This window comes from Polypterus senegalus, chromosome 4, assembly GCF_016835505.1.
Source record: "Polypterus senegalus isolate Bchr_013 chromosome 4, ASM1683550v1, whole genome shotgun sequence".
Lineage (NCBI taxonomy): Eukaryota > Metazoa > Chordata > Cladistia > Polypteriformes > Polypteridae > Polypterus > Polypterus senegalus.
In genome coordinates, this window is record NC_053157.1 from 36686840 (window position 1) to 36703605 (window position 16766).

Sequence of the window (16766 nt, forward strand, 5' to 3'; positions counted from 1 at the left end):
CCAATATATTTTCTTCATCTGTAAAAACAGTCAAATCTTTTATGGTTAATCTGATGCTTTTTAATACTAGCTAACAGATTTCACTGACTGGTAGCAATAAAATAAAGCCCAACAAATTACTACTTTTTAACCTCCTTTACTTGATTAAATTGTGTATAGATGGATCCCAAATATGTTTGGTTTCATTCAAAATCAGGACATTTCAAAATGTGCCAGAAAAGAAATGGACAGCTGTTATAAATAAAAACCGTGTGCTTGTGTAGCAGCCTTATTAAGATGACTGAATGCAGAAACAATGTATACATAAATTTGTGTTTTTATGTGGCAAAGTAGTAAAATGTTTGGGGAGTTGAGAAGCAGCTGAGGGACATCTGGAGACTCAGTGGGCCTGTATGAAACATAATGACAAAAATCTTGATAGATGTATTACAGTTTGTTGTGAGAGAAAAGATTAGCCTGTCCTTTCTAGTTTATTTGCAGAGCTGATCTTCAGAAATGAGGTTTTAAACATTCTTTAACATATCTCAACATAATGAGTTATTGTAATCTGTAGAACAGCAGTGGAAGCCAACTAGCAAATGTTTAAGCCTCATTTACTGCTTAAGCCCTCAGCACAACATCGAGCCGACTAGCCCACTCAGCTTCAGAAACATCTCTGCAGTACTGTTAATATGGCAGAATGTTTAAATCATCAATATCAATATTTACTGTCAGACAGTGTGGTTTTTCATTGGTGTGTCTAGACGGCACAATCAACAGGAATAATACAAATGTTTAAACTATGCACCACAATGTTTTTAAATAAATGTTGTTTAAAGCATGCTTTGTAGTATATTGTCTACATTAAGTTTAAAAAAAATGCATATGGAACATTATGAAGAGGTGAAGTTGGCAATCACTAAAAAAAAACCCAAAAGGTCTGCTGAAAATAACATTACTCATGATCATAAAAGGCAGGAGAATGTAAACAAAAACTTTCATGTCATTTATACAAGTGTCTGACCAGAAACTTTTTTACTTGAAGAATAAATTAAAACTGTTAAAATAAACAACAAAGACAGAAGACTGACAAACTATTACCCTTATTACACATGCAGACAAGGTTCTGACTTTGATGACATTAGAATGACTACTGAACTTAAAGAATGGTGTGGAACTAACACTAGCACAATACAAGATAATTCAAATGCCCTGTCCTGCTAGATTCAAATAATGGATACAAACACTGAAACAGGTATCTAGTACATAAACACTAAAAGTAATGCGAAGTTTCAGAACACAGGTGGAGTTTAACACCAAGGAAGGATAAAGACAAGTTTAAAGCCATCTTTCCAAATGCAAAAGCAAAGTTGTTAAAAAAGAAAGGCATTACAAGATCATGTGAATAAAATTAAAATGAGGAATTGTACTGATATTCAGGATACAAAACAACATGGATACCTTCAGAACAGGTAAACTACAAGCCTTAAAAAGACTTAAGCCAGCCTTCCAAAAAAACTCAAATTTTAGAATTAACCAAATTAATGTTTACATTCCTGGAAAAAAATCTAAACAGGAAAGTTGAAATAGAAGGTTACAGAAGTTGCTAAAAATCCTTTGGCACCAAGAGGTTAAAAATAGATTAGAAAATTAATACAAAAATAATCACAGAATGCAAGCAAATACATTTAAACCACAACTGCCTAACAGGCACTAGCAAACTGAATAAAACTAAAATTAATATTCAGCATAATGAATGAGGAGAGTAAGAAAGTAAAGAATAACTGTATAATGTTCTGTGCCTTAGTACTGCAAAGGCCTCTATACTCTTTTCAAACAGGAAAGCAACTTACAGCCATATAATAAAACTGTTGGAATAATGGATGGGTGTCATAACTTGCAAGTCAAATACATTTTTTGAGCCAGCAGATTAACTAGTTTACTTTAACAATTAAGCTGCACAATGTTCATGGGCTGTATCACAACTCTGTTGCACAAATATTGTTGAAAAGGAGTAAGAGAAAAGAACAATGTAATGTGTGAAGTAAAATGATCTTATTTCTTAAATTCAGAATCTAGAGAGAATACATTATTTTGTTAAAGACTGCTTCATGTAATTATAGCCCTGACTAAATCATAAAGAGATAGACAGCGAGAGCAAAAATATTTTCACAACCCTCCCGATATTCAGAATGGTACCAGATGATGCTTACTTTTTATCATGTTTACATCATTGGCTCCATCACCAATTGCAAGTGTAACAGCTTTTTTGTACTTTTTAACAAGATTCACCACCATTGCTTTCTGTTTAGGTGTAACTCTGCAACAGATAACAGCACTACACTCGCAGGCCATGTCTACAAAATCAGACTGCAACTGCTCTTTTAACAAATCTTCCTTGTGCTTGACTTCTTGTTGACTAAATTCCTCTTCTTTAGACTTTGGTCGTCTCAACCTCAATTTCTTCTTCTTTTTCTTTTTCTCATGAAGAATGTCATTCTAATACAATAAAAAATAAGTTTATTAAACAAAAAGGCAGATGACATTACTCTACAGATATTAAAAAGGCATAAAGTTATCTAGTTGCCCACATTCAAAATATTGTTGTTCTTTTTTTATCCCAACATTTTACTTTGGACTTTTAACATTTTCAAGGCAAAGAAAAGAAAACAAAAAAATTTCAGTTAGACTGAACTTCTGCGTCATTGGCCATCGTTTCATGTGTTGTATGAGAGAGGTTGAGATGCCAGACTTGTATCGGACGATTGAGCTGTCATGCAACTGGAAAAATTTCTGTCATGTCAGAAATTTCAGTCAGCTGTCTTGTAGTGTAAGCATTCTTATGACTAGATTTTCTGATGTCGCTATCAAATTTAATTATGGATCAATCCCAGTATATTTTACATTGAATATTTCAATTATCATACTTTCATCAACACTTTCGACTAAATTTCTTTTTTCTATAAAGTAACCAAATTTTAATTAAATCCATCAAGGCATTTTTGAGAATTTGGGGTATTTAGTTTTTCTATTATTAAGGGGGTTTTACCCTTAAATATTGATATACAGTGGAACCTCGGTTTGCGAGCATAATTCGTTCCAGAAACGTGCTCGCAATCCAAAGCATTCGTATATCAAAGTGAATTTCCCCATAAGGAATAATGGAAACTCAGATGATTCGTTCCATAACCCAAAGCTATTCATATAAAAATGATTAATACAAAATATAAAGTAAAAATACATACAACAAATTAACCTGCACTTTACCTTTAAAAAGAATCATGGCTGGTGTGAGTGAGTTTCTAAACTCATGTGGGATTCCACCCAACGGGAGGACACGCGGAAGAGTGTCCCAAAGCAATCGCAGTCTCCCAGCGCTGTAGCAGTTCGCCATATAAGCGTATCCAAAAAGATCGCAGACATGCTATAAGCGCCTGCCGTCGATGGGTGATACAAGGAATATTATAAAGATCCCGCTACAATAAATAACAGCGCTGTTGCTGTTTCAAGCTGAATAAAGCTGGTGTTGTTAAAGTACTGAGACTCAGCTTCGCGTTTTGGGGCACAAGATGGGGACTCACACTTCACAGTCACAATGCTGTAGTAAACAGTATATACTTGTACAGATGTTGACTATATGAGTAAGGCACGCTGACTCAGACGGAGAACAGGAGACGATTGCCCTCGAGAGAGAGAGAGAGAGACGCGCGCGACAGAAGAGCCATCAGCTCAGTTGTGATCACATGACGCTCAGCAGACAAAGTGTAATACTACTCTTATTGCAAGACATCGCTCGTTTATCAAGTCAAAATTTTTTTAAAAATTGCGCTCGTCTTGCAAAACACTCGTAAAACAAGTTACTCGTAAACCGAGGTTCTACTGTATATCGAAATTTTCTAATCAGATACCTACCATTTTTGTTGATGAGCGAGTCAGTCAGTCAACTTTGCATTTTTTATAATATATATTTTATAAAGAAGAGTACAAATATAATTTTAAGTATACCAAGGTTTTGTTGTATAATAGAATATCTAAAAGCAACACAAAGATTTTTTACAGATATTTTGCCCAAAGTTTCAAACAAAATTTAGACCCCTAGTCACAATTCAGTCCTGCCTTTGGACTTATCCCACATCCACAGTTAAGACCACAAAACACAGACAGTTAAAAACTACTTTCTCAAAAAGAAAAAAAAAAACAGTTACATATTTATAGGTTGTGTCAAAGGATGGACATATCATTACTTACCAACCAAGACCCAGTAATAATTAAAGCATTTTTTTTATTTTCTGGAAAAAAAGGATCATATCTCTTTTGATTTCCTGTGGTGACCACTTCCATGTTTCTTCTGTTTTCTTGTCTAATGTTTAGAAGCTCTCTGCAAAAAAAATATATATATATATATATATATATATATATATATATATATATATATATATATATATATATATATATATATATACACACACTAATTAAGGGAAGACATGTTTCCATTAGGAACGATCATTAGAAAACAAAACATTATTATTCACTCTAACACAGAGGATATTCGGCTATTAATTTCTTGAAGACCAAATGACATTTCTCCAATTGTAATTTTAATTAATTACATCAGTAAGTTAAGACTGGATGGATAAGAACTTCTTGTCTCCGAATAAACAAAAAAACAGAAATGTTTATTGGGAGGATGTGATGCAAACTGTAACAACATTCTGTCACTTTTTAACTCTGTGAAATGTGAAAAACACTGAGAAAAAAAAAATTCTCATGTTGCATAATCCACAAGTACATCTGTTCGTATGCTCAAAATATGCAAAATGCATGCATTTTTTTCCAAAAAATTGATACTTATTCAATGTGTAAAATAACTGCAAAAGGCGCATCCCCATAAAATTGTGCTTTTGAATTAAATATCTGCCTCTCCCCAACAGTCATTGGTAAAGAATCCTATCTTCAATTTAAAAGCACTGTATTAAAAGTGCCTTGAGCATGGGAAAGGTGCAATATAAATAAAATGCATTATTATTATGAGAAATTTCTTTCCTGTTCCTGAATTTTTGAGAAGCATTAATAATATTTCAGTTAAAAAAGTGAACAAACTTTGTAATGGATAATGGAGTGTGAGTTATGTGACATGAATTACATGAGAAATTTTTTCTCTTTATCCGTGGATTTTTTTATTTTAAATTGTTTGCGGTCTTTCTGCAATGGTTTGGCTCCCATTCAACTAGTGTCATTGTTATGTACTTTCTCCATAAAAACATGAGCCTGAAATTTTTTCTTGGCCATCAGTACAAGCCAAATGGGGTAACATAAAAAAATATTCTTGGCTGGAGTATACCGTTAAATGGCCAAGGTCCTGTTTGCGTATCTGAAATTATTATTCCTGTTAAACCAGAGTGCATACCGTATATACTCACGTACAAGACGGGTCTTGAAACCCGAAAAATCGATCTTAAAATCAATGATGTTTAATTTAAAACCAGCTTCATATCTCCTTCTGATCAAATACTCCATTGTAGATAAGGGATGCTCTTACGATAAAGGTGTAAGAGGGTGTGAGATACAAAACACACAAAACAGTGCAAACACTGCTTCAGAATAGTTCGGGTATTACTGTGTGGTCACGTAGGCACAATATATAGGAATAAAAAAAAAAAGTCAGTGTGCTCCATGGTTACTCTCTCAGGAGAGCATTAGCATATCAAAATCTCTTGGACCAATCGTGCATGTTTTCTGCATTAGACTTATACGACCGACATTATAAAATACCAGGAATTGTATAGTAAAATCAAGTCTCGATTTATCCGCAGGACAACTTATCCGTGAGTATATACGGCATTAAGATCTCAATATACTGGGCGTCTTTAGATTCCAAGGACAAACACGAGTGAGAGTTTAAGCTTAAGTTACAGGGCCCCGAAGCTGTGGAGTGATCTGCTTGCTTATATAAGAGAAGCCCCTTCAGTCTCAGCTTTTAAATTCAGGCTAGAGACTCATGAGTTTAGACTAGCATATCCAGACTGTAGCTGCATCTCCTTTTGTTAGTCATTTGCACAAAAATAAATAAGGTATTTATAAACCGTTATTGACCCACCCTCTATTCTGTTTCTCTTCTTAGTATCTTGATGTGGTACTTGGTGCCAAATGCTCTTCTGCCAAGCAGTTCTCCTACCCATGGAAAGGACATCTGAGATACTGGGAGCACATATTCTGTCATCAGATTGGACAGCCCAGCACAGAATGCCGAGGAGGGTATGGGCAACTAGTTGGCTAAGGTCTCTATCTCTCCTCCGCTGTCAGCTGGCCATAGTTCAACAATTAAGCGGACAGATATCATTGGCTTCCATTTATGTTAATTCAGTTTCTACTTTTCTCCTGTGCATTTTAACAAATTTTTGTCTTTAGATGTAATTCTGTTTTTAGTAAAATCTACACTTGTTTCACACTTGTCAACCTGAATGGGCACTCTGAAGGACTCTGTACAAAATTTTACTTGATTAAACTAAACTTGTGCACAGAACAGATTTTTTTCTATTAGAGCACAACAAAAAATGAGTACCTTTTATGTTATCTGAAGCTGCCGAAATTGAACTATTCCTCCAATAAATTGAATGAAATACAATAATAGATGCCATTTCAAAAGAGTATAAACTGAAATACAAAGCAACTATAATATTAAGAGTCTATAATCAAGAAGCTAAGGGCAAAATATGGCTTTTTTAAACTAAGCAATGAACAGATGCAGTATTGAAACTTAGATAAACAGGATATGCATACATTTTTGGGTGTTGTCTAAATGCACTGCTCTAACCTAGTAACCTTTACAGTATGTTCATCTTTTGGATTACTAAGCATACATTAAAATTTGTTTTTCTTTGTGTTTGACATTTTATAAATGTTATATAATAAATTATTCCATGTAACCAGCCAAAGACACAAACAAAAGGTTTTTGTTCATGGTGATAAAGCTTGATAGAGGGGAGGAAAGAAAAACAAACTTTGACCAAACGCTACCTGCATAGAAATTGTACAGTGGAGTAAGCAATGCAAATAACACAATAAAGGCATTTAAAAGCAGTATAAAGCCCTAAAAAGAAATTCAAAAAAAAAAAAAAGAAAAAAAAACTACAAGTGTTTCTTAATACCTCTGAAAACTTCCAGGCACCTCAAAAACCTCACTAAACAAAACTACACTAAATGCACACCATAATAAGAGCTCAGACAGGCAGCACTTACAGACTGCATACACAGTGAGTGGAGAGAGGCTGCTATGTGTGTGTGTGTGTGTGTGTGTTACAAACACACCCAAAACTCTGATTTCTTTATAATAAATAAGACAAACCTACTTCATTGAGCTTTTACTTGGCTCTGAACTGACTGTAAAATACACAGTAATTATACTACTTTGTCAATTTTTTTTTTTTTTTAGTAAACCAGAAAGCAGCACATTTTACATGTTAGATCACACCTCAAAAAAGTTGAAGGTGCCATAAAACTGTGTAATATTCATGTTTTATGGTCTGTAAAACTTTTTCAAATGTCATTTGTTACAAAGACAAACACGTCTCCTACAAAATGTGATTGTATATTTAAAACACTTGCTTTTAAGTTGACCTAAACATTTTGTATATGCGAGTAGTACTATGCTTTAAGCCCATTTTGCAATATTAGAAATATGGATATACATTTACATAAAACATTTTCAGTGCTGCGTAAAACTGTATTCAAACATATCTTCTTTAAAAAAAAAAAAAACCCGGAGGTTAATTTCACTGAAGTAATATATGCAACCAACCTACATAGAACAAGAGATCTGACAAACATCACAGGGACTGAAAATGCAACAGGAAATGCAGCATTTTTCTTTAAATATAAAAACGGATTACATAAAAGCAATTTACAGCTTGCAGTCCAAGATATCCCTACTTCACTGCCCATGGTTTAATTTGTTGGTATTAGATGTTTAATTTGGTAGCATCTTTAGTTACTTTACCCAAGTACAACTGTCTTGTAGGTTCTGAACACTAGATGGCAATGTCTTATTTTTTATCATCATTTAATTTTTAATCTGTAAGCAAACTTTAAAACCTCCAGTTTTACATATTCATCCATTGATTATCCAATTCACTTATCTACTAGGATGTATTGCTTACATTACTTTCCCATTTACGTTACACTTCTAACATTCTTTATAAAAATAAACCCTTCTACAGTCTTATGGATATTTGGCTATATTGAGATCACTTATAGCAAGCTAATTTAAAGCTAGTCTCCTAGGAAGTTTTATTAATCTCTTTCTTCTGCATTATTAGTTTTGACACAGAAATTCAGCAGCAGCAAGCAGACTTCCCTTGAACAGCAGCATGGTCCGAACTTCCAGAGCAACTGTGAGATATTATCCTATAAATATAGCCTGGGTCTGACCAGCTGTAGCTACCCAACTGGCATTACGATGTTCATCTTCACTTTCAAAATACTTCTGATTAAAGTACCCATTGAGAAGCTAGTAAATTGCAGAGGCAATGATTCAGGGTCTGTTAAAAAGATGGGGTATAGAACTGTCTCAAGCACAAAAAATAATGCATCATCGTGCAAAGTGATTTTTCTCAATTAGAGGAGGTCAAAATGTATTTGTTAGTCTAAAAAAAACAGGACGCTTGAAATTTCAGATGACACAATATAACCCAGACCAGTATATCCTATAGAATTATCAAAAACACAATGGCTTGATACAACTTAATTTCAGACTTGGGTGGACATGTAGCAAATTAATTTTCAAATAAATAAAGATGTTACAAAAAAAAAAAAAAACACACTAGAGAGACTGGTAACTACAATTGAACTCATGAGTAAGAGTTAATAAATATGAATATAATGGTACAAACAACAATTTCGAAATGTACAGTATCAATTAAATGCCAACACTGTATGATGTGTAACCCCATAGAGGTTGTTCTTAAGTTGCATAATGTACAGGAGAAGCCAAGTTTTTTCAATACCACGAGTAGAGTTTTTTTTTTTTGTGTCAGAAAAGCCAACACTGAGGGCACAAGACTTTAAAACTACAAGGATATAACAGACTCGGTTTGAGAACCTGAGCAGGCCATACTGCCTTCCTGTAGTTCAGAATTGTGTGTACCATTGTACTGAATCATGATCCTTCAGGTCAGCTGGGTATGTTATTTGGTTGTTCCCTGACTAAACCCAGTACTACAGGGAAATAAGATATGACATGGCAGAAGTGTTGAAAATTATGTGATTAAGTACTGTGGATAGCAGCTAATCTTTTAATCCAGATGCTCATTAAGGTCATGGGACAAAAGATGTAATCTATTCATACATATCACTTAGAGGTTTGGAATTATTTGTGGTTGATGATATTTTGGAAATGTTTTATGAACTGGGCATGACACACCAAATTGTGAAGGCCTATTCTTGTCACAATAATCACACTTTATTACAAAAGTACTTTGAGTTAAAGATTTACGAACCAGCATTTTTGCGCTTTTGTCTTGTCAAATAAGAACATATGTCGTGAAGAATTTGCTAAAAGGGTCCTGTTTAATCACACTACAATGGAGACTTAGGCTTAAAGGATGAGCACTGTGCGATATATTTTTTAATCATATTACTAATCACACTCTGAAAAAAAACCCAATACCAACTAAAGGAAGACCGAACAAGTCTCAATTCCTCACATCACAGTGAATGGCTAAGAAACACTTATTTAGGTGTATTTGTGGTGTGTGACTAGCTCTGAGGACCCTGTCCAAGGCTGTTTCCTGCCCTGTGCCTAGAGCTGGCAGAAAAGGCATTGACCCCACCTCCATAACCCAGCACTGGAAGACGCTAATAAGAATGTGTGTATGTACTTAAGTTTACTCCAGGCAAGAAATACAAGAAAACACCAACATAAAGCAATAAATAAACAAACACTAAATGTCTGTGAAGCAACTGTAAAAGGCAGAAGATGATGGGTACATTGCACCCTAAACACTCCAACCTATTACATAAAATGTAAGGTTTCTCTGTGTCTAGTGATAAACAAAAATTGTTTTTACAGAACTTGCATAAAAATTTTGAAAGTACATGATTATATACATGGTCACAGATGAGCGGGTATACTGCCCAGCCGGGACGCCTGGATAGTCCCTGACGTGGACAATGTTACTCCTCAGCCACAAGAGGGCAGCCGCCCAGGCATATTTGGGGGCCACAAGGAGGGAGCTGGGACTCTCGTGAGAGGACGTGGCCACCGCAAGGGGGCGCCCGGACAGTGAGGGAATCCTGGATGGTAACACTTCCTCCACACCAGGAAGTGCTGCCGGAAATAATTCCAAGACCACCCGGAGTGCTTCCAGGTGCTTTCCTGACACTTCCGCCACACCAGGAAGTGACGTCAGGGAGAGCACATGGGGCTCATCCGGGTCATAATAAAAGGGGCCGCCTCCTTCCAGTAGACGAGCCAGAGTTGGGAGGAAGGAGACGAAGCTTGTGAGGAGGAGAAAGGAGGTCAGAAGAGAGAGAAAGAAAGAAAGGAACAAAGAAAGATGACGACAAAGACAAAAGGAAAGAGAGCTGGCGAGAGAAGGCATCGTGGTGCTTAAAGAACTCAAATAAAAGAAGTGTGTTTTGGACATTCTGGTGTCGGTCTGTCTGTGTCTGGGGGTATGCTTTCCACAACACATATATAGGACATATAGCATAGTGTGTGTTTATATATTTTTCTATTAAAAAACTGCAACTACAATACTTTTGAGAGATTATTTGGGTTCAAGAGACTAAATATTTAACTAAACATAAAACTTTGTAATGCATCTAAATTTGGTACAATGGTAGATTACAGATCAGGGCACAAAAATAGAACTGATTCCAGAGGTGTGCAATACAAAATGTCTTGGTTATGTAATGTAAAAAAAATTCTTGGAGAGAAATTCTAAAAAAAAGCATACTTTGTGTGTTTGATTTACTTGATACTGGTGTGAAACAAATGTTTTTACTCATCTAAAGAATTTTTTTAAAAGAAAGTGTTATTCTTACTACTCTTCACTCATCAGTTCATTTATTATATAAGCAAAATAATAGACTTTCATGTTGGTGTATGTAATTTAGGGACAATAATGCCAAAAACCACTTATGCATAAGGAGTTAAAGGTAAGAAATAGTAAGAGTGTTTACAACAGCAGTTTTTGACAAGGTGAAAACAGTTGCCTAATTAGTTTATTAAGGCATTTGAGAATGGCAATCAGAGGTCTTCCAAAATGTTCCAACCATGTTTGACAAGAGGACAGTGGGATATTATAAAAAGTATTCTTAGGAAAGCTGGGGAAACCATCCCTCATTGGGAGAAATAGGAAAGGTATTTAAATACTGTATATCAACAGCCACAAATATTCAGTGAATGTGCCCTTTTAGATACCTTCAGGAAGAAATGAGCAAGCTATTTCCTTGGCTGACATAATGTAATGGTGAATAATTTCGAAGTGGTAGATGTATGAGTTTCAGAGATACAGCAAGAAAAAGAGAAGAAATAAAAGATCAGTTCTAAACCAGATCATTAATTTTTCCTCAAAACAATTGACCTGGTATACTAACAAAGAACTCGGAAGCATATGTGAAAACTGAACCTCTCACAGAGGTCACATCTGCCTTCACTTAAAATGGACTTTAACACTAGAATTACCAGAGCCTACGAAAAAACTCGTAATTCCGTCCCACCTTAAATCGCTTCTTAAAATCGTTCACAGCTCTCCACCAGCGTCTTTTGTCATCTAAATGTGCTGATAAAAATCAGGCTGCAAGCAGCCGGCTATTCCATCCCCCCACCGACTTAGAACGTGCACAAACTTCTCCCAGCTCATGCCTTGATTGATTATCTAGGAGTGAAGTGAAGTTTTAGAGTGGAAAGAATAGATTATTATTTGGAATACCGCATTTCCGTGTTCCGTTTCTACAGTAATCCGTGTAAACACATTTTTAAAACAGAAACGTTTTTCATATTGTAGTAGTAAATGACAAAATGTAAGCATAAACTATATAATGTATGAAGCCTAAAGTCCAAATATCAAACACTTTCACAAAAGGTACACATATAACAGAACAAGTATGCTTTTATTCAAAAATATAACTGCAGAAAAAAGCCACCTTAGCATGCCATATTGACGTCGTCATTACTGCAGCTGACATAGTAGTATAATGGTATCAGCCGCTTACTGGTATCCAAAAGCTCATGAGTTCGATCCCACATGGCTCAGTTTTGAGAAGTAAACTGCTCTTATTCTTACTATTTTAGAATAAAAACATGCATTTGATTTCAGTGTGTAACAGCCAGTAATTTATGATACTTGTAAAGGTTAGTTTTTTTTATTCACTTTTCATTCTCAGTCTCAGTCGTGTTCAGGATCCTTCCCTACCCCCATCTGAGAATGCTGTTTTCACATAAAGATCTTGGCGTGGCTCTGCAGCGTACTTTTGACTGCATTCTCGTACCAATGCTTGCGAACTGAAGTGCCTGCGTGCACTTTTCGTGGCATTACGTCTATTTTTTGAGCATGCCGTGTCGGCTCAAACACAGGAACATATGTTGGTGTACAAGAATAAAAACAAGTGCACTTTTATTCTAGACTATAAGTGAAGAAAAATAAAAGCAAGTTACAGTAGGCGGTTGATCGACAGCTTGCGTGGTGCAATGCTAAGAACTGCTGATTTCCGATCCGTGCTGTATAAAATCATCACATTCAAATATTAACAATTTCCACACACCCTTCCTACATTCACAACATGTGTGCTTGTTGCAGTGTTGACATCTCTCTGGGCTATGGTTCCTATTACACTGAATGAGCACCTGACATTGTACTTTCTTCCCTATATAAATAACATTCGAGTATAGCTTGTCTCCAAATAAATCACATTTGAGTTATAGCGCGTCTTTATGTGAAAGTACACATGTCGTGAATGTAGGAAGGGTGTGTGGAAATTGTTAATATTTGAATGTGATGATTTTATATAGCACGGATCGGAAATCAGCAGTTCTTAGCATTGCACCACGCAAGCTGTCGTATCAACCGCCTACTGTAACTTGTTTTATTTTTTCTTCACTTATAGTCTAGAATAAAAGTGCACTTGTTTTTATTCTTGTACACCAACATATGTTCCTGTGTTTGAGCCTTACACGGGCATGCTCAAAAAATAGACGTAATGCCACTAAAAGTGCACGCAGGCACTTCAGTTCGCAAGCATTGGTACGAGAATGCATTTGCAAGTACGCTGCAGAGCCACGCGCATCTTTATGTGAAAACAGCATTCTCAGATGGGGGGTAGGGAAGGATCCTGAACACGACCGAGACTGAGAATGAAAAGTGAATAAAAAAAAAACCTAACCTTTACAAGTATCATAAATTACTGGCTGTTACACACTGAAATCAAATGCATGTTTTTATTCTAAAATAGTAAGAATAAGAGCAGTTTACTTCTTAAAACTGAGCCATGTGGGATCGAACTCATGAGCTTTTGGATACCAGTAAGCGGCTGATACCATTATGCTACTGTGTCAGCTGCAGTACGTACGTGTCAATATGGCATGCTAAGGTGGCTTTTTTCTGCAGTTATATTTTTGAATAACAGCATACTTGTTCTGTTATATGTGTACCTTTTGTGAAAGTGTTTGATATTTGGACTTCAGGCTTCATACATTATATAGTTTATGCTTACATTTTGTCATTTACTACTACAATATGAAAAACGTTTCTGTTTTAAAAATGTGTTTACACGGATTACTGTAGAAACGGAACACATGTGAAATGCGTGTATTCCAAATAATAATCTATTCTTTCCACTCTAAAACTCCACTTCACTCCTAGATAATCAATCAAGGCATGAGCTGGGAGAAGTTTGTGCACGTTCTAAGTCGGTGGGGGGATGGAATAGCCGGCTGCTTGCAGCCTGATTTTTATCAGCACATTTAGATGACAAAAGACGCTGGTGGAGAGCTGTGAACGATTTTAAGAAGCGATTTAAGGTGGGACGGAATTACGAGTTTTTTCGTAGGCTCTGGTAATTCTAGTGTTAAAGCACACAGGTGAAACAATACATTAAGGCAGTGACAAGTAACAAACAAGGATCATTTACAAAGGGTGATCAAAAGGTTTTAAGCTCAACCTTGAAAGAAGAAATCTACTGTGCTTATTTCTGAAGTAGCCAATGATAAGCTCCAACATATTAAAATATATGAAATAAAAATTTTTAGCATTTGAGATTTATACAGCATTTTTGGATTCCAAAACACATCACGTATTATGCCATCATCGAAATTCTAATGTTGGTGAACAATAAACTGGAGATATTTAACTAAGTTTATATGCAGAATTCTTTTGTAGCAGAAAAACATTTGAATCTGACCCAAGGTTGGGCTTTCCTGTAATATCAACAACAGAAGAAAATGCAGCCATTGTTAAGTGAATCATATGGAAGAATCAAAGATTGATGGGAAACTATAAGGATTTAGTTATGGATCAAGTTAAATCAATTGTTCATGACAGACTAATATCTGAATGGCATTTTTGCACATTTTTACACCCTGTTAAATTATGAAGTGAAGCATTACTGCATCCAAAGTGTCAAATCAGAGATTAATTGGCTAATAATTTCAGACAGAGGGAAAAACCAAAGTGTATAATTGGCAAGTAAACTGATACACACAGTTTAAACAACAATCCAATAGAATCATGGCACTTCTCCAAACACTACAGAAATTTACGTTCACGAAGATCATACAAAAAAATGTCTCAAAAGGTTTACATAACAAACGAATAATACACTTATTAGCTTTAGTATTTGTAATAATCAAGAAAAAAGTAGTAAGGAAAGCTGTTGACCATCACTCTTCTGGTTCACAATAATGCTCTACTAGCACTGCACAGCTTAAAAAGGCTGCTCAGCAAAGCATGATTTTTAAAAGATGCAACACCTACTCTATTCTGCAGTTCTAGATGGCACCTGTTTTATAATTTGAACTGCTACCTTCATCCAACCTGCAATATCCAAGGTGAAGACGTAAAGACGTCCACAAAAATGTAATTGCACAAGCAAGACAAACATTTCATCCGAGTGGTACAATAAAAATACATTTAATAGTGTTTAGGGGATTATGTTGAAAAACAAAAGTATATAGTCTTACATAATACTATTTTTTTTTTTTATATAGCGCCGTTCCCATGTTCAAGGCTTTTCACAGAGTCTCAAAGAAACAGCAGGTATATGTACCAAAGTGGTGCAACTCAGGACATGTAAGCGTTAAAATCTCCACTTGCTGCAGGGACATCGAACTGTTGGCCGTAAGTCTGCGCCCCTATTACTTGCCCAGAGAATTTGGACACGTGATTGCTGTTATTGTTTACATCCCCTCAACGCGGAGATGGCAAGTGACATCATCCATTCCGCAGTTGCTAAGTTACAAACGCAGCACCCTGAGGCACTTGTGCTAATCGCTGGAGACTTTAACCATGTAACGCTGGATAAAACATTACCTGCCTTCTCCCAGTATGTGGATTGTAACACTCGGGGAAACAGGACTATTGACCTACTATATGCAAACGTTAAAGACGCATACAGCGCCACCCCACTGCCTGCGCTTGGGAAAGCAGATCATAACCTGGTTCTGCTTCAGCCTCAATACAAACCAAGAGTGAGGGCGCTACCTACAACCACACGCTCATTCAGGAAGTGGTCCCTGAGGCAGAGCAGGCTCTGAGAGACTGCTTTGGAACTACAGACTGGGATATATTGCTGAGATCACATAGTGAGAACATTGAAGAGGCTGTTGAATGCACAACTGATTACATCAACTTCTGTATGGACATTGTAGTTCCAGTAAGAACAGTATGCTGCTATGCTAACAACAAGCCATGGATTACAAGTGACATCAAGGGCCTTTTGAACCAGAAGAAAAGGGCTTTTAAAGGTGGTGATAAGCATGAGCTGAAGTGCGTGCAGAAGGAACTCCGAGTCCAGCTCAGGCGCGAAAGAGCAGTACAGGAGAAAGCTGGAGCAGAAGTTGCAGAACAACAGTATGAAGGAAGTGTGGGATGGGATGAAGATTATCACTGGCTGCAGCTCAAGCGGGTGCCGCCATCGAGGCAGACGTGGAGAGAGCAAACCAAATGAACAACTTCTTTAATAGGTTTGATCACAGTAACCCACTCTCACCTCGAGTACTGCATCCTCCAACCATCCTTCTGCTGATACCAGCATAGGTGAGACATCCCCACCCACAATTACAGCAGCCCAGGTGAGCAGAGAGCTGAAAAGACTTTGTGCCAGCAAAGCAGCGGGTCCAGATGGTGTATCGCCACGATTGCTGAAGGCCTGTGCGTTGGAACTGGGGAGTCCTCTACAGCGCATCTTCAACCTGAGCCTGGAACAGGGAGAGTCCCAGGCTTTGGAAAACATCTTGTATCACTCCTGTCCCAAAGGTATCACGTCCTAGTGAGCTGAATGACTTCCGGCCTGTTGCTCTGACGTCACATCTGATGAAGACCATGGAGCGGCTGCTGCTTCACCACCTGAGGCCACAGGTCCGCCACGCCCTCGACCCTCTGCAGTTCTACCAGGAGAAGGTGGGAGCGGAGGATGCCATCATCTATATGCTTCATCGATCCCTCTCCCACCTGGACAGAGGCAGTGGTGCTGTAAGAATTATGTTTTGGACTTCTCTAGCGCCTTCAACACCATCCAACCTCTGCTCCTTAGGGATAAGCTGACTGAGATGGGAGTAGATTCAAACCTGT

At 36.7% G+C, this 16766-nt stretch overlaps 1 protein-coding gene across 1 annotated transcript in view; it reads right to left on the reverse strand.

Moving 5' to 3' along the window:
• The window catches only part of atp8b1 (ATPase phospholipid transporting 8B1), a 126958-nt gene that overhangs the window by 17162 nt on the left and 93030 nt on the right, over positions 1 to 16766 (reverse strand). The window contains exons 21-22 of the mRNA XM_039750466.1: positions 4228 to 4357; positions 2193 to 2478 (exon numbers count right to left, since the gene is read on the reverse strand). Of these exons, the coding sequence (XP_039606400.1) occupies positions 2193 to 2478; positions 4228 to 4357 (416 nt within the window). The remainder of the gene's footprint in view (positions 1 to 2192; positions 2479 to 4227; positions 4358 to 16766) is intronic.